General features: G+C 42.6%; 1 protein-coding gene across 9 annotated transcripts in view; it reads left to right on the plus strand.

The window, feature by feature from the left end:
* LOC129820226 (focal adhesion kinase 1-like) overlaps window positions 1-18900 on the plus strand; it is a 226891-nt gene that overhangs the window by 141180 nt on the left and 66811 nt on the right. For all 9 annotated transcript variants that reach the window (XM_055877249.1, XM_055877247.1, XM_055877242.1 and 6 more), the window contains 4 exons: window positions 1945-2032; window positions 5331-5410; window positions 5533-5595; window positions 13833-13887. In XM_055877249.1, coding sequence (XP_055733224.1) covers window positions 1945-2032; window positions 5331-5410; window positions 5533-5595; window positions 13833-13887 — 286 coding nt within the window. The remainder of the gene's footprint in view (window positions 1-1944; window positions 2033-5330; window positions 5411-5532; window positions 5596-13832; window positions 13888-18900) is intronic.

The raw sequence follows: 18900 nt of genomic DNA on the forward strand, positions 1-18900 counted from the left end.
CTCCAATCTCTGCTGTGGAGCTTTGCAGCTCCTTCCGGTTTATCTTCGGTCTCTTTGTTGCCTCTCTGATTAATACCCTCCTTGCCTGGTCCATGAGTTTTGGTGGGCGGCCCTCTCTTGGCAGGTTTGTTGTGGTGCCATTTTCTTAAAAAAAAAAATCATAATGGATTTAATGGTGCTCCGTAGGATGTTCAAAGTTTCTGATATTTTTTTATAACCCAACCCTGTACTTCTCCACAACTTTGTCCCTGGCCTGTTTGGAGAGCTCCTTGGTCTTCATGGTGCCGCTTACTTGGTGGTGCCCCTTGCTTAGTGGTGTTGCAGATTCTGGGACCTTTCAGAACAGGTGTATATATACTGAGATCATGTGACACTTACATTTCACATAGGTGGACTTTATTTGAATGCTGTTGCAAAGCACTGTAAATAGTTAGTCTGGGTAGCTATTTGGTTAACTATCTGCATTTTCACTTTTGCACTATTTGTTTTTTTTACTCATCACATACACTGCTGCTACTGTTTATTATCTGTCACTCTATTCCTAGTTAGATGTACATACAGTTTTTTCCTCAATTTCCTCGTACCCGTGCACATCGACTCGGTACTGTTACCTTGTATATAGCCAAGTTATTGTTACTCATTGTGTATTTATTATTACTTTTATTATTACGTGTTTTACTTTTCTATTTCTTTATTTTCTTTAACTCTGCATTGTTGGGAAGGGCCTGTAAGCATTTCACTGTTAGTCCACACTTGTTGTTTACTAAGAATGTGACAAATAAATACAAATTAATATAAAATTTGATTTGATAACTGTATATAGAGTTCCAGCTCAGTGACTAGAAGACTGGTGTCAACTGTAGTTCTGACTAGAAGACTGGTGTCTACTGTAGTTCTGACTAGAAGACTGGTGTCTACTGTAGTTCTGACTAGAAGACTGGTGTCTACTGTAGCTCTGTGACTAGAAGACTGGTGTCAACTGTAGCTCTGTGACTAGAAGACTGGTGTCTACTGTAGTTCTGACTAGAAGACTGGTGTCTACTGTAGCTCTCTGACTAGAAGACTGGTGTCTACTGTAGTTCTGACTAGAAGACTGGTGTCTACTGTAGCTCTGTGACTAGAAGACTGGTGTCTACTGTAGCTCTGCGACTAGAAGACTGGTGTCTACTGTAGCTCTGTGACTAGAAGATTGGTGTCTACTGTAGCTCTGTGACTAGAAGACTGGTGTCTACTGTAGCTCTGTGACTAGAAGACTGGTGTCTACTGTAGCTCTGTGACTAGAAGACTGGTGTCTACTGTAGCTCTGTGACTAGAAGACTGGTGTCTACTGTAGCTCTGTGACTAGAAGACTGGTGTCTACTGTAGCTCTGTGACTAGAAGACTGGTGTCTACTGTAGCTCTGTGACTAGAAGACTGGTGTCTACTGTAGCTCTGTGACTAGAAGACTGGTGTCTACTGTAGCTCTGTGACTAGAAGACTGGTGTCTACTGTAGCTCTGTGACTAGAAGACTGGTGTCTACTGTAGCTCTGTGACTAGAAGACTGGTGTCTACTGTAGCTCTGTGACTAGATGACTGGTGTCAACTGTAGCTCTGTGACTAGAAGACTGGTGTCTACTGTAGCTCTGTGACTAGAAGACTGGTGTCTACTGTAGCTCTGTGACTAGAAGACTGGTGTCAACTGTAGCTCTGTGACTAGAAGACTGGTGTCTACTGTAGCTCTGTGACTAGAAGACTGGTGTAAACTGTAGCTCTGTGACTAGAAGACTGGTGTAAACTGTAGCTCTGTGACTAGAAGACTGGTGTCTACTGTAGCTCTGTGACTAGAAGACTGGTGTCAACTGTAGCTCTGTGACTAGAAGAGCTTAGAGTACAAAACCCCTGGTCCCTTCTGTGTTACATGCTTCTGTGTTTTGTCTAAACAGTGACATATTCCTCCTCTCCAGATATGAGCTGCGTATTCGCTACCTTCCAAAGGGATTCCTGCACCACTTCAGTGAAGACAAACCCACACTCAACTACTTCTACCAGCAGGTGAGACAGACAAAAAAATAATGTAATCAAGTTAATCACAGGATTTCCTGTGATTAAATGCAAATTCAGAAATGACTTTCATTTGAGCTGTAATTTAAGATTCTTTATACAAAAAGCGTTACAAGAATATGGATGTCTTGATTTTGTTGAAAAGAACCTTCGTGAAATCATGTGAATTAGTAAAGCACACTTTCTTTAACCTCAATGTCAACTTTGACATCACATTGTTGTTTTTAGCTGTATGGATTATATATTTGGGATGTTTTCAGTTTATTGTGAATGCTTTCAGACAATGCGATTAATAGCTTATAAAAAAAAAACAAGTGCACTAAAATTACAAAAAGCTAACGAGTTAATTGATGAACTCTGGCAGCCCTAAAACCCCCACACCCCAAAACATTATCCATGGGAGTTGATTAACAGAGAAACAGCCTGGTTTCTAACAGGCCATTGACCATGCTATTTATTCAACCACACTGTAACCGCCGGTGGAGGCATATAGCACTTCTAACAGTGTGTGTGTGTGTGTGTATGTGTGTGTGTGTGTGTTTGTGCAGCCATGTGTGCAAATGTGTGTGTGTGTGTGTGTGTGTGTGTGTGTTTGTGCAGCCATGTGTGCAAATGTGTGTGTGTGTGTGTGTGTGTGTGTCTGTGTCTGAGGGATCCAAGCCTTTACTGTGTGTGTGTGTGGGGGGGGGGGGGGGGGGGGGGGTGTATGGGTGCAGTAGGGGGGAGATATTAGGGCGTAACACACGGTGTGTAGCCACCCGCGGGGCTGTAGAGGCAGATAGGTGAACTGGGTTAGTGGGCCTAGGGGGACTCTGCCTGGTGTCTGACGCTCTGGGGAAGAGACACTCCCTCCCATCCAGACGGGGGAGAAGAGAGGCCATTTTTACAGCAGCGGAAAACATTTGGGCTCACTTGTGAGTTTTACTCTTGTGGTTTTAAAATTCAAAAGGCACTTGCACATCTGAGCTATCTTTGTTTCAGGTGCATGGTAACAGTTGAATAAGATGAGAGTAAAAAGACCCGCACACTGCTCTTTATTAAGCTTTATGTATGGGCCTCGCGGCCTTCATCAGAGCTTATTGAGAGCAGTGATACTAGCAAGAGCAGTGTGCTGGGTTCCTCTTTCTACTCTCATGGTTTTGCTGAGTGCCAGCTGAGAGGAAAATGGTACTGATGGAAGGTGAAAGGTCAGTGTTTGAAGGGCTAATCATGGAGCATGAAAAGAGCTTCTGTCCTGAATTCAGTCTGGTATGGAACAACACTTTCAGGAAGCAGGTTCTGTTTCAATGATCTACAGTGGCAGAATCAATGTCTCTATTGGTGTTAGAATACAAAGAGCTGGAGCTCAACATGACAAATGGGACATTCAGAGAGGACATAATAGCCCATGAAACAGTGCTCGCTATCATTCAGAAGCAAACATTCATCTGTCTCAGGAAATATCTCGCTCTGTGTCAGTCTGCCAGTGTTGTGTTGCTATCACTGCAGGTGCACCCACCCAGCTTTTGTCAACCAATATCACCGTCAGGTTTTATGGGCTGTTATTATGGGTGATAAGATTTAATGTCTCTGCCACTGTCTGTCTCTCTCACTCTGTCTGTGTCTTTCTGTCTCTCTCTCTCTGGAGGGATGGATGGAGTGTTTGTTGAAGAGCTGTATAGCAGTAAGGTCCCCCTCAATGCCTTTGTACCCTGTGTCCTACCCCTCATTCTAGAAGTCAGTGTGTCCTACCCCTCATTCTAGAAGTCAGTGTGTTCCACCCCTCATTCTAGAAGTCATTGTGTCCTATCCCTCATTCTAGAAGTCAGTGTGTTCTACCCCTCATTCTAGAAGTCATTGTGTTCTACCCCTCATTCTAGACGTCAGTGTGTTCTAACCCTCATTCTAGACGTCAGTGTGTCCTACCCCTCATTCTAGAAGTCAGTGTGTTCTAACCCTCATTCTAGAAGTCAGTGTGTCCTACCCTTCATTCTAGAAGTCAGTGTGCTCTAACCCTCATTCTAGAAGTCAGTGTGTTCTACCCCTCATTCTAGAAGGCAGTGTGTTCTAACCCTCATTCTAGAAGTCAGTGTGTCCTACCCTTCATTCTAGAAGTCAGTGTGCTCCACCCCTCATTCTAGAAGTCAGTGTGTTCTACCCCTCATTCTAGAAGGCAGTGTGTTCTAACCCTCATTCTAGAAGTCAGTGTGTCCTACCCTTCATTCTAGAAGTCAGTGTGCTCCACCCCTCATTCTAGAAGTCAGTGTGTTCTACCCCTCATTCTAGAAGGCAGTGTGTTCTAACCCTCATTCTAGAAGTCAGTGTGTCCTACCCTTCATTCTAGAAGTCAGTGTGCTCTAACCCTCATTCTAGAAGTCAGTGTGTTCTACCCCTCATTCTAGAAGGCAGTGTGTTCTAACCCTCATTCTAGAAGTCAGTGTTCATGTGTGACATCTGCTTGCTCTGCCCTGTGTAAAGCCCCCATACTCCCTCCACACAGAAACACCAGGGCCCAGATTCACAAAACATTCTTAAGAAGATATTTCTTCTCAACTGCAATTGGTTCCTTAACTATAGAAAGTTAAGCAAAGTTGCTATTCCTCTAAATGGTTTTTGGAAATGTTATTGCGTTATTTCTTATGTTTCTCCTTAAGCAAAAAGTTAAGAAAGAATTAGATTCTTGAAAATAAAGTTATTGGATTTGTTCTTGGAAATGATGTTAATTCCAAGATAGCTAAACCCTTGTCTTAAACTCAGGGCAGTGAGAAAATAAGCTAATGAAAGCAATGTAACATGTATAATTCACTCACAAACTTCATCTGAAAGTTTCAGTATTTATTATTTGACACTCAAGAACATGTTTTAGAACAATAATCTCAGTATGAAATATGCTAACATGATTGCCATTGCTAGCTAGATAGCTGGCTAAAAAAGTTTGTAAGAAGATATTTGAGAAGTTTGTAAGAAAGTCATGAAATCTTAATATATTGTTAAGGAATCACACTGACAAACTATCTTGTGAACTTATTTTTTTTGTTCTTAAGAAGCTTCATACATGTCTGAAGTGTTTTGTGAATCTGGGCCCAGGTTACCAGCTAGTCTTTAGTTTTTCAATACCAGAAAGTCAAGCACTTCTGCGTTAAAGCCACCTGTTCATTGTGATGTTGGTTGCAGTATTCTAGACTCCCATTCTAAAACCAAAACCAAATCAAAATCAAATCAAAATGTGTAGGTCATATGCACAGAAAAAAACAAATACTAGCGCAATGGGGCAATAACATGAAAACATGTCTTCGGTTCTGTCTTTCAGGTGAAAAATGACTACATGGTGGAGATAGCGGATCAGGTTGAGCAAGACATTGCACTTAAGTTGGGATGCCTTGAAATCAGGTCAGTTTACAGTTATCCAAGATTGGTCAAGTGTTCTGTTCTCTCATGAGCGCTAGCTAGCTCCCATGTTGTTACAGTTCTCATTGACCCCCCCCATTCACCAAGACATGTTTCCCTTACAGGAGATTCTTCCGGGAGATGCGAGGAAATGCCCTGGACAAGAAATCTAACTATGAACTATTAGAGTAAGTCCCCTTTGGCTTGATTGTCATCTGTTAATAGCTTAGGTTTCTCTGCTCACTGTAAGAATCAACTATTCAGTCAATATTGTAGGTCTTTGTTGATCTTTACCCAGAAACAACTAGAGGAATTCCTATAAAGGGGATATAATGCATTTATTTATGTATTAATTACATATAATGTCCTGAGATATCCTATAACCTCAATACACAAAATCATCTTGAAGTGGACTATTTTTAGCTAGTACAGTGAGATCAGTGCCAATGGTAGCAGCAGCCTTGCCTAGTGTATTAACGGGTTATATGATAACCATCCTTCATAAAGATCACATAGGTCAACCCAGTGTATTAATGGGTTATATGATAACCATCCTTCATAAAGATCACATAGGTCAACCCAGTGTATTAACGGGTTATATGATAACCATTCTTCATAAAGATCACGTAGGTCAGTGGTTCTCAAACCTCTCCTGGGGACCACCAGACGTTTCACAATGTTGTTGTAGCCCTGAACTAACTCACCTGATTCAACTAGTCAAGGGCTTAATGACTAGTTGACCATCTGAATCAGGTGTGCTAGCTGTGGAACAGTTGAAATACATGGACCATCTGGGAGTCCCCGAGGAGCGGTTTGAGAACCCCTGACGTGGGTAAAAAGAGCCGTGGCCATACGTTTTTGAAACCTCCTCCAGGGTTTTAGGTCTGCGGGCCAACATGCTTGTCTGAGCTATGCTATTTGATCAAGTTTGAGAGGTCACCCTAATCATGGCCGTTTCTAACAATGCATTCCAATTCATCCTTTTGTCATATGCTCAGGCCTTCAGTCTCTAACTAGGCCCGGTAATCACTAACATCCCTCTCTCTTTTCTCTGTATTGATTGAAAAAAATGGAGGTCACTTTTTTTTTTTACATCTTACGCCTGATGGATGAATAGGAGAGGGGGAGAGAGACCAAGACCTCACATTGTGTTCTGCCTCCTTTCAGAGGGAAGAATCTCTCTCACACCTCCTTCCTTATGCAAGGAAAATGTATGGCTGCATCCCAAAATGGCACACGATTCCCTACATAGTGCACTATGAAGCCCTATGGACCCTGGTCAAACGTAGTACACTATAAAGGGTGCCATTTGGGACATAACCAATGTCCTGCTTGGCTGGCTCCAAGGATATGCAAAGTTAAGGGATTTGTTAATTCCACTGGGCCTGCAGGCAGGTTGTAAGGCAGGGCACTGCTAGCTGAGAAACATGCCTAACAAGATATGCAGACACTGGGGCTCATTGTGTTGGCTAGCATTAGTTACAGGTCAATCAATCCACTTACCCACATACACAGAGCCCAGCACTGAGGGGGGAGGAAAGAAAGGGGAGAAAGGGGAAGGAGAGGAGCGAGAGGAAGAGGAGAGAGGGGGATGTACGGGAGCGAGAGAAGGAGGAAAAGAGAAGAGTGGGGGATATACAGGAGAGAGGAAGAGAGAAGGGGGCGGAGGAGGAGAAAGAAGAAGAGGAGGAGGAGGAGAGGAACAGAGAGGAGAGAAGGGGATGAGAGGAGGAGATGAGGGTGGATGTGGGAAGGGAGGGAGAGAGAAAGAAAGTGTAGCAGGGACACTCCAATCAGAGAGTACTTCCAATCTGGGTGACTGATGGCTAACAAGGTGACAGACATGGAGGGAAAGAAAGGGGAAGGAGAGGAGGGAAAGAGGGAGGTGGAACAACCTGGTGGGAAACTTGGATTACTGTCGGGCCTGGGATTAATACTGAGCATGGGAGAAATCATAATGTTGTGTTTCAGCACTGCTAAAACTACAGAACAGGTTTCCGCTTGATTTAACATAGCTAGGCTACTTCCTACGTCCTTTCGTCATTATACTACATACAGTGGGGAGAACAAGTATTTGATACACTGCCGATTTTGCAGGTTTTCCTACTTACAAAGCATGTAGAGGTCTGTAATTTTTATCATAGGTACACTTCAACTGTGAGAGACGGAATCTAAAACAAAAATCCAGAAAATCATTGTATGATTGTATGACATAAGTATTTGATACATCAGAAAAGCAGAACTTAATATTTGGTACAGAAACCTTTGTTTGCAATTACAGAGATCATACGTTTCCTGTAGTTCTTGACCAGGTTTGCACACACTGCAGCAGGGATTTTGGCCCACTCCTCCATACAGACCTTCTCCAGATCCTTCAGGTTTCGGGGCTGTCGCTGGGCAATACGGACTTTCAGCTCCCTCCAAAGATTTTCTATTGGGTTCAGGTCTGGAGACTGGCTAGGCCACTCCAGGACCTTGAGATGCTTCTTACTGAGCCACTCCTTAGTTGCCCTGGCTGTGTGTTTCGGGTCGTTGTCATGCTGGAAGACCCAGCCACGACCCATCTTCAATGCTCTTACTGAGGGAAAGAGGTTGTTGGCCAAGATCTCGCGATACATGGCCCCATCCATCTTCCCCTCAATACGGTGCAGTCGTCCTGTCCCCTTTGTAGAAAAGCATCCCCAAAGAATGATGTTTCCACCTCCATGCTTCACGGTTGGGATGGTGTTCTTGGGGTTGTACTCATCCTTCTTCTTCCTCCAAACACGGCGAGTGGAGTTTAGACCAAAAAGCTCTATTTTTGTCTCATTAGACCACATGACCTTCTCCCATTCCTCCTCTGGGTCATCCAGATGATCATTGGCAAACTTCAGATGGGCCTGGACATGCGCTGGCTTGAGCAGGGAGAACTTGCGTGCACTGCAGGATTTTAATCCATGACGGCTTAGTGTGTTACTAATGGTTTTCTTTGAGACTGTGGTCCCAGCTCTCTTCAGGTCATTGACCAGGTCCTGCCATGTAGTTCTGGGCTGATCCCTCACCTTCCTCATGATCATTAATGCCCCACGAGGTGAGATCTTGCATGGAGCCCCAGACTGAGGGTGATTGACCGTCATCTTGAACTTCTTCCATTTTCTAATAATTGCGCCAACAGTTGTTGCCTTCTCACCAAGCTGCTTGCCTATTGTCCTGTAGCCCCTCCCAGACTTGTGCAGGTCTACAATTTTATCCCTGATGTCCTTACACAGCTCTCTGGTCTTGACCATTGTGGAGAGGTTGGAGTCTGTTTGATTGAGTGTGTGGACAGGTGTCTTTTATACAGGTAACGAGTTCAAACAGGTGCAGTTAATACAGGTAATGAGTGAAGAACAGGAGGGCTTCTTAAAGAAAAACTAACAGGTCTGTGAGAGCCGGAATTCTTACTGGTTGGTAGGTGATCAAATACATATGTCATCCAATAAAATGCAAATGAATTACTTAAAAATCATACAATGGGATTTTCTGGATTTTTGTTTTCGATTCCGTCTCTCACAGTTGAAGTGTACCTATGATAAAATTTACAGACCTCTACATGCTTTGTAAGTAGGAAAACCTGCAAAATCGGCAGTGTATCAAATACTTGTTCTCCCCACTGTACATCCCCTAAGTGCCAATCTGTTTGTGCCATCATGCCAACTCCTTGTCACTCATTGTTGTGGCATACAGATCCTCAAATACACCTACAGTGCCTTGAGAAAGTATTTACACACCTTGACTTTTTCCACATTTTCTTGTTACAGCCTGAATTTAAAATGGATTAAATTGAGATTTAGTGTCACTGGCCTACACACCATACTCCATAATGTCAAAGTGGTACCGGTACCGGGTCAGTGTGCGGCGGTACAGGTTAGTTGAGGTAACTTGTACATGTAGGTAGGGGTGAAGTGACTATGCATAGATAATAAACAGCGAGTCGCAGCAGTGTAAAATGGGGGGGGGGGGGGGTCAAAGTAAATAGTGCGGTGGCCATTTGTTCAATTGTTCAACAGACGTATGGCTTGGGGTTAGAAGCTGTAAAGGAACCTTCGGTCCTAGACTTGGTGCTCCGGTATTGCTTGATGTGCGGTAGCAGAGAAAACAGTCTGACTTGGGTGACTGGAGTCTCTGACAATCTTTTGGGCTTTGCTCTGACACCGCCTATTATATAGGTCCTGGATGGCAGGTAGCTTGGCCCCAGTGATGTACTGGGCCGTACGCACTACCCTCTGTAGCGCCTTACGGTTGGATGCCGAGAAGTTGCCATACCAGGCTGTGATGCAACCGGTCAGGATGCTCTCGATGGTGCAGCTGTAGAACTTTTTGAGGATCTTGGGATCCATGCCAAATCTTTTCAGTCTCCTGAGGGGGAAAATGTGTTGTCTTGCCCTCTTCACGACTGTCTTGGTGGGTTTGGACCATGATAGTTCGTTGATGATGTGCACACCAAGGAACTTGAAATTCTCGATCCTCTACAGCCCTGTCGATATTAATTGGGGCCTGTTCGGCCCACCTTTTCCTGTAGGCCACGATCAGCTCCTTAGACTTGCTCACATTGAGGGAGAGGTTGTTGTCCTGGAACCACACTGCCTGGTCTCTGACCACCTCCCTATAGGCTGCCTCATTGTTGTCGCTGATCAGGCCTACCACTGTTGCATGGACTCACTGTGTGTGCAATAATAGTGTTTAACAAGATTTTTGAATGACAACCTCATCTCTGTACCCCACACAAACAATTATCTGTATGGTCCCTCAGTCGAGCAGCGAATTTCAAACACATATTCAACCACAAAGACCAGGGAGGTTTTCCAAGGCCTCACAAAGAAGGGCACCTATTAGTAGATGGTTAAAAAAAAAGATAACATTGAATATCTCTTTGAGCATGGTGAAGTTATTAATTACACTTTGGATGGTGTATCAATACACCCGGTCACTACAAAGATACAGGTGTCCTTCCTAACTCAGTTGCCGGCGAGGAAGGAAACCTCTCAGGGATTTCACCATGAGGCCAATGGTGAATTTCAAATAGTTAGTTTAATAGCTGTGATAGGAGAAAACTGAGGATGGACCAACAAAATTGTAGTTACTCCACAATACTAACCTAAATGACAGAGTGAAAAGAAGGAAGCCTGTACAGAATAAAAAATATTCTAAAACATGCATCCTGTTTGCAATAAGGCACTAAAGTAAAACTGCAAAAAGAAATGGCAAAGAAATTAATTTTATCTCTAAATGCAAAGTGATATGTTTGGGGAAAATCCAACACAACACATTACTGATTACTACTCTTCATATTTTCAAGCATGGGGGTGGCTGCATCATGTAATGGGTATCCTTGTTTTCGGCAAGGACTAGGGAGTTTTTAGGATAAAAATAATAGAGTTAAGCATAGGCATGATCCTAGAGGAAAACCTGGTTGTCTGCTTTCCAACAGATACTGGGAAATAAATGTACATTTCAGCAGAACAATAACCTAAAACATAAGGCCAAATATACACTGGAGTTGCTTACCAAGACGACATTGAATGTCCCTGAGTGGCATAGTTAGTTTTGACTTAAATCGGCTTGACAATCTATGGCAAGACTTGAACATGGCAGTCTAGCAATGATCAACAACCAACTTGACAGAGCTTGAAGAATACAAAAAATAAAGTGCAAATATTGTACAATCCAGTTGTGCAAAGCTCTTACAGACATACCTAGAAAGACTCACATCTGTAATCGCTGCCAAGGGTGATTCTAACATGTATTAACTCAGGGGTGTAGATAATTATGTAAATTAGAAATGTCTATTTCATTTTCAATAAATTTGCTAAAATGTTTTCACTTTGTTATTATGGGGTATTGTGTATAGATGGGTGAAAAAAAAAGAAGATTTAATCGATTTTCAATTCAGGCTGTATCACAGCAAAATATGGAATAAGTCAAGGGGTTACCAGCAAAGCTTCATCATGTTAATGCCAAGGCAGCATCAATTTCCTGGCAGCTTTTCTGGCCCTGGCCTTATAAATGATGTTGATTGATTCTGGCCGGCGGAACGTAAATGGCCATGGGAGCGCCTTGTGTTCTAACAAGCTATCTTTTCATAGAGCACTTATGATGAATTGATTGTGTGGGAGGGAGGAATTTAAAGGCTTTAAAACCTACACTGTGACTCTTCTTCTCCTCTACTCCATCTCAAGGCCCCTCTGTCTGTCTCTGTCTCTGTCTCTGTCTCTGTCTCTGTCTCTGTCTCTCTCTCTCTCTCTCTCTCTCTCTCTCTCTCTCTCTCTCTCTCTCTCTCTCTCTCTCTCTCTCTCTCTCTCTCTCTCTCTCTCTCTCTCTCTCTCTCTCTCTCTCTCTCTCTCTCTCTCTCTCTCTCTCTCTCTCTCTCTCTCTCTCTCTCTCTCAGGTCTTCTTCCCCGCAAATCTGTCTCTCTCCCTTTCTCTCTCTCTCTAGTCATTAGCCAATGTCAAGTTTAGCTGTTTTTACATCCCCCTTTTCCTTCCTTTTCTCCGTACACAGACCGATAAGCTATATTCAGAAGGTATTAATAACCCTTGAATTATTCCACATTTTGTTGTTTTATAGCCTAAATTAAATAGATTGCTTCTGTCAAAAATCTACTAACAAAACCCCATAATGACAAAGTGAAAACATGTTTTTATCAATTTTAGCAAATGTATTTAAAATTAAATACAGACATATCTAATTAACTTAAGTATTCACACAACTGACTCAATGCATGTTAGAATCACCTTTGGCGTGTTTCTGGGTATATCTCCAAGAGCTTTGCACACCTGGATTGTGCAACATTTGCCCATTTTATTATTTCAAAAATTATTCAAGTTGGTTGTTTATCATTGCTTGACAACCATTTTCAAGTCTTGCCATAGATTTTCATGCCGATTTAAGTCAACTGTAACTATGCCACTCAGGGACATTCAATGTCGTCTTGGTAAGCAACTCCAGTGTATATTTGGCTTGTGTTTTAGGTTATTGTCCTGTTGAAAGGTGAATTCATCTCCCAGTGTCTGGTGGAAAGCAGACTGAACCAGATTTTCCTCTAGGATCTTGCCTGTGCTTAGCTCCATTCCGTAAAAAAAAAAATCCTGAAAAGCTCCCCAGTCCTTAATGATTACAGGCATACCCATAACATAATGCAGCCACCACTTTGCTTGAAAATATAACATTTGTTTTTAGGACAATATTTTGCAGTGTTACTTTAGAGCCTTATTGCAAACAGGATGTATGTTTTGGAATGATTTTATTCTGTACTGGCTTCCTTCTTTTCACTCTGTCATTTCGGTTAGTATTGTGGAGTAACTTCAATATTGTTGATCCCTCCTCAGTGTTCTCCTATCACTGCCATTAAACTATGTAACTGTTTTATAGTCACCATGGCCTCATGGTGAAATCCCTGAGAAATGTCCTTCCTCTCTAGCAACTGAGATAAGCAGGACGCCTGTATCTTTGTAGTGACTGGGTGTATTGATACACCACCCAAAGTGTAATTAATAACTTCACCATGCTCAAATGTTTGCTTGTTTTATTTTTACACATCTACCAATAGGCACCCTTCTATGCGAGGCATTGGAAAAGCTCCCTGGTCTTTGTGGTTGAATATGTGTTTGATATTCACTGCTCGACTGAGGGACCATACAGATACTGTAATTGTATGTGTGGGGTACAGAGATGAGGTAGTCATTCAAAAATCTTGTTAAAAAATATTATTGCACATAGATGGAGTCCATGCAACTTATTATGTGACTTGTGCACAACTAATTTGTCAAAATTTGTTACACTATAATTCCCCTTTGACATTATGGGGTATATTGTGTGTAGGCCAACAACAAAAAAGTATATTTCATCAATTTAAATTCAGGCTGTAACACAACAAAATGTGGAAAAAGTTAAGGGGTGTGAATACTTTCTGAAGGCACTGTGTTTTGTGAATAACAGCAGGTAGCCTAGCGGCTAAGAGTATTGGGGGAGTAATCGAAAGGTCAATGGTTTGAAATCCCGAGCCGACTATGTGGAAAATCTATCGATGTGCTCTTGATCAAGGCACTTATCCCTAATTGCTCCTGTAAGTTTAGATAAGTGCGTCTGCTAATGACTAAAATGGCAATGTCAACTTTAGAGGCCTGAGCTGCAGTATTCACGTTAGATACTGTATGTCCCACTAATGACCCTGAGTAACTGGATGTGTTTCTCTCCTGGTAGACTATTAGTGTGGAAAATGCTAAACTGACCCAAGGTCAGCGTCTAGGGGCAACTTCATCCTACACCAATTCAGTCAGGGGACTATGTGGATATTCATCCGAAAGTAGACAATTTGCATTCATTGCTAAAGTGAAAGTTTTGCATTCTCATTTGGGTCTTGCTGAACTGATGTTCTCCTTTTCCTCTGCTCTTTTTTCTTTACAGAAAAGACGTGGGCTTAAGAAGATTCTTCCCTAAGAGTTTACTGGATTCAGTCAAGGTGAGATGATGCTTCAGAAACATTTCGTTATTCTTTCAGAGTTATTGATGAGAAAACATCTCTAAGGTCCAGTCAGTCTCCAATGTATTCTCAGAGATAGCGCCACAGCTTCATATCAATGTGCCACGCACTGAATATTCCATATTTTATTTCCTGCCCTCTGAAGTGTCTTATGGTACTGGGCTCTTTGTTCCAGCCTTGTACAGGCAGAGTTGGCCTAGTTCTAGGCTTAGCCTCAGCTGAATCAAACCCACTCATCTGTCAACTCCTCTCATCTCACTAGACAACAGCACCTGACATCTACTGAGAACAAACAGTGTGAAAATGATGCTATTTACTGTAATATATAGGCTAGCTAAAAACCAGTGGGTAAATTATGCCATTTACTGTAATATATAGGCTAGCTAAAAACCAGTGGGTAAATGATGCTATTTACTGTAATATATAGGCTAGCTAAAAACTAGTGTGAAATTGATGCTATTTACTGTAATATATAGGCTAGCTAAAAACCAGTGGGTAAATTATGCTATTTACTGTAATATATAGGCTAGCTAAAAACTAGTGTGAAATTGATGCTATTTACTGTAATATATAGGCTAGCTAAAAACCAGTGGGAAAATGATGCTATTTACTGTAATATATAGGCTAGCTAAAAACTAGTGTGAAATTGATGCTATTTACTGTAATATATAGGCTAGCTAAAAACCAGTGGGTAAATTATGCTATTTACTGTAATATATAGGCTAGCTAAAAACTAGTGTGAAATTTATGCTATTTACTGTAATATATAGGCTAGCTAAAAACCAGTGGGAAAATGATGATATTTACTGTAATATTTAGGCTAGCTAAAATCCAGTGGGAAAATGATGCTATTTACTGTAATATATAGGCTAGCTAAAAACTAGTGTGAAATTGATGCTATTTACTGTAATATATAGGCTAGCTAAATACCAGTGTGAAATTGATGCTATTTACTGTAATATATAGGCTAGCTAAAAACCAGTGGGTAAATGATGCTATTTACTGTAATGTATAGGCTAGCTAAAAACCAGTAGGTAAATGATGCTATTTACTGTAATATATAGGCTAGCTAAAAACCAGTGGGAAAATGATGCTATTTACTGTAATATATAGGCTAGCTAAAATCCAGTGGGAAAATGATGCTATTTACTGTAATATATAGGCTAGCTAAAAACCAGTGGGTAAATGATGTTATTTACTGTAATGTATAGGCTAGCTAAAAGCCAGTAGGTAAATGATGCTATTTACTGTAATATATAGGCTAGCTAAAAACCAGTGGGAAAATGATGCTATTTACTGTAATATATAGGCTAGCTAAAAACCAGTAGGTAAATGATGCTATTTACTGTAATATATAGGCTAGCTAAAAACCAGTGGGAAAATGATGCTATTTACTGTAATATATAGGCTAGCTAAAAACCAGTGGGTAAATGATGCTATTTACTGTAATATATAGGCTAGCTAAAAACCAGTGGGTAAATGATGCTATTTACTGTAATATATAGGCTAGCTAAAAACCAGTGGGTAAATGATGCTATTTACTGTAATATATAGGCTAGCTAAAAACCAGTGGGAAAATGATGCTATTTACTGTAATATATAGGCTAGCTAAAAACCAGTGGGTAAATGATGCTATTTTACTCTAATATATAGGCTAGCTAAAAACCAGTGCACAGCCTAGTACACAGTTGAGTATTTGGTGTTATTGGACTAGTCAGTTGAAGCAACTCCTGAAAGGGGAATCGCATCTGTCTGTCTATCTGCCATTGGCCGAATCCACTAATGTCTGTGTGTATGTGTGTGTATGCACCCACGCTCCCCAGCTGTGTTTGTGTGTGATGTGATGGATTTACGGCACGTGTGTGGGTGTACATAGCTGTTGGGCCACAATGGAGCAGGCGTGATCGTGGGGCCCAGTGACCTGAGAGGGGTGGGGGGCGTGGGTGCCTGGCAGTTAGAGAAAGAGGGGTGGACAGATGCTCTACCTGGGGGTGGGGGTGGCGCCTGACCCCACAGCCCCACAGGTCACTGCTAAACCTACTTTATTGTTTTCCCTCCACCAATGGTGCAAGGGAAGTGTAGTTTATTAGGATCCCCATTAGCTACTGCACATGCAGCAGCTACTCTTCCTGGGGTCCACATAAAACATAGAAATACATGACAAAGTACAGGACAGTAATATACATAAAACATACAAATACATTATAATAAAACATTTTAAGAAATATGACTTATATATTGGAATTACAGCAAAAATACTATTTACACTCTATTCATACATATTCTTATATACAATCTTTAGAAAGAGGAGAGGCACTATGATACAAAGGGAGGAGGGGGCATTCTGGGGAGGGGGGTACCTCCTTCTGTCAGGCCTCAGTCACCCTCCCCTCCGTCATCCATCCATCATCCATCCCCCGACTATCCACTCTGTTGTTAGTTATCTTTAGCATAGAAACCCAATGCCCCTTCATCACCCCAACTGTGTGTGTGTGTGTGTGTGTGTGTGTGTGTGTGTGTGTGTGTGTGTGTGTGTGTGTGTGTGTGTGTGTGTGTGTGTGTGTGTGTGTGTGTGTGTGCGCACAAATATGCATGCGAAAAACTATGATTCGACTGAAGATGAAGCTTCTGACTCTGGGAGTTTAAAAACCATGATCGTCCTCACACTGTTTATTCCTGCAAATTACTTTTCCCTACATCACAATGACATGATTAACAGATCAAATTCTCATTGACGCACATGAAGCCACACATGCATAGACAGACAAACAGGTAAACACACACACACACACACACACACTCCAGACCCCTCCTCTCTTGATGAACAGAAAAATCTTCTGGTGGTTATTCCCGCCCCTATCCACTCTGCTGGACAGAGTACATTACCTGGCAGATGGCTGAGGTGCTAATATACACACTCAAAGCATAATCTTATTAGGCAATAAAATAAATGATTGATTTCACAGAGGTGACATTTGCATAATTAGCATCCCCAGGCTTACTGGAGAAGGTTTCCATTTCGACCAATGAGGACAGGCTCCCGTGGTAAAAGTAGAGGGAAACTAGCATTTCATTAGTTTGCCAGAGTCAACAATGGTTGCCTCCCAAATGGCACCCTATTCCCTATGGGCCCTGGTCAATAGTAGTGCACCCTATTCCCTATGGGCCCTGGTCAATAGTAGTGCACCCTATTCCCTATGGGCCCTGGTCAATAGTAGTGCACCCTATTCCCTATGGGCCCTGGTCAATAGTAGTGCACCCTATTCCCTATGGGCCCTGGTCAATAGTTGTGCACCCTATTCCCTATGGGCCCTGGTCAATAGTAGTGCACCCTATTCCCTACGGGCCCTGGTCAATAGTAGTGCACCCTATTCCCTATGGGCCCTGGTCAATAGTAGTGCACCCTATTCCCTATGGGCCCTGGTCAATAGTAGTGCACCCTATTCCCTACGGGCCCTGGTCAATAGTAGTGCACCCTATTCCCTATGGGCCCTGGTCAATAGTAGTGCACCCTATTCCCTACGGGCCCTGGTCAATTGTAGTGCACCCTATTCCCTATGGGCCCTGGTCAATAGTAGTGCACTATATAAGGAATAGGGTGCCATTTTAGTTTTTTTAAGTGATTTAGAATGAAGCACTTGTGTGGTCTAATGTCTCTATCTTGTTAAATCTCGTTTTCCTGGAGAAATCCTGATGGGTATTTGAACAGACAAAAAAAGCCCCATAAACTACACTACATAACCAAAAGTATGTGGACACCTGCTCATCTCATTTCAAAATCATGGGCATGAATATGATGTTGGTCCACCCTTTGCTGCTATAACAGCCTCCACTCTTCTGGGAAGGCTTTCCACTAGATATTGGAACATTGCTGTGGGGACTTGCTTCCATTCAGCCACAAGAGCATTAGTGAGGTCAGGCACTGATGTTGAACGGTTAGGCCTGGCTCGCAGTCGGCGTTCCAATTCATCCCAAAGGTGATCGATGGGGTTGAGTTCAGGTTCTGGACTATGCCAGTTCTGGACTTACTAGATTTACAACTAGTTTTTCTGGATCTACGTCAAGTAATGCAAGGGGAAACAATGGCACAGTAGCGATTTTGGGAAGGGGTGTGGAGGACCACACACACACCATAGCAATCAGGCCAGTCAAGTTCCACACTGATCTCGAGCACAGAATTGTCTAGAATGTCATTGTATGCTGTAGCGTTAAGATTTCTCCTCACTGGAACTAAGGGGCCTAGCCCGAACCATGAAAAACAGCCCCAGATCACTCTTCCTCCTCCACCAAACTTTACAGTTGGCACTATGCATTGGGACAGGTAGCGTTCTCCTGGCATCCACCAAACTCAGATTCTTCCGTCGGACTGCCAGATGGTGAAGCGTGATTCATCACTCCAGAGAACGCATTTACACTTCTCCAGTCCAATGGCGGCGAACTCCAGCCGACGTTTGGCATTGCACATGGTGATCTTAGGCTTGTGTGCGTTTGTTCGGCCATGGAAACCCATTTCATGAAGCTCCCGAAGAACAGTTCTTGTGCTTACGTTGCTTACAGAGGCAGTTTGGAACTCGGCCCAGGCTAGCTGTCCTTCTAGTTTGGGACCCAGGCCACCGAGGACAGACGATTTTTACGCGCTACTTGCTTCAGCACTCTGCGGTCCCGTTCTGTGACCTTGTGGTCTACCACTTCGTGGCTGAGCTGTTGTTGCTCCTAGACATTTTCACTTCACAATAACAGCACTTACAGTTGACCGGGGAAGCTCTAGTAGGGCAGAAATGTGATGAACTGACTTGTTGGAAAAGTGGCGATCCTATGATGGTGCCACGTTGAAAGTAACTGAGCTCTTCAGTAAGGCCACATACTCTTCTGCCAATGTTTGTCTATGGAGATTGCATGGCTGTGTGCTTGATTTTATACACCTGTCAGAAACGGGTGTGGCTGAAAAAGCCGAATCCACTAATTTGAAGGGGTGTCCACATACTTTTTTAA

The sequence above is a fragment of the Salvelinus fontinalis genome, chromosome 22 (genome assembly GCF_029448725.1).
Source record: "Salvelinus fontinalis isolate EN_2023a chromosome 22, ASM2944872v1, whole genome shotgun sequence".
Lineage (NCBI taxonomy): Eukaryota > Metazoa > Chordata > Actinopteri > Salmoniformes > Salmonidae > Salvelinus > Salvelinus fontinalis.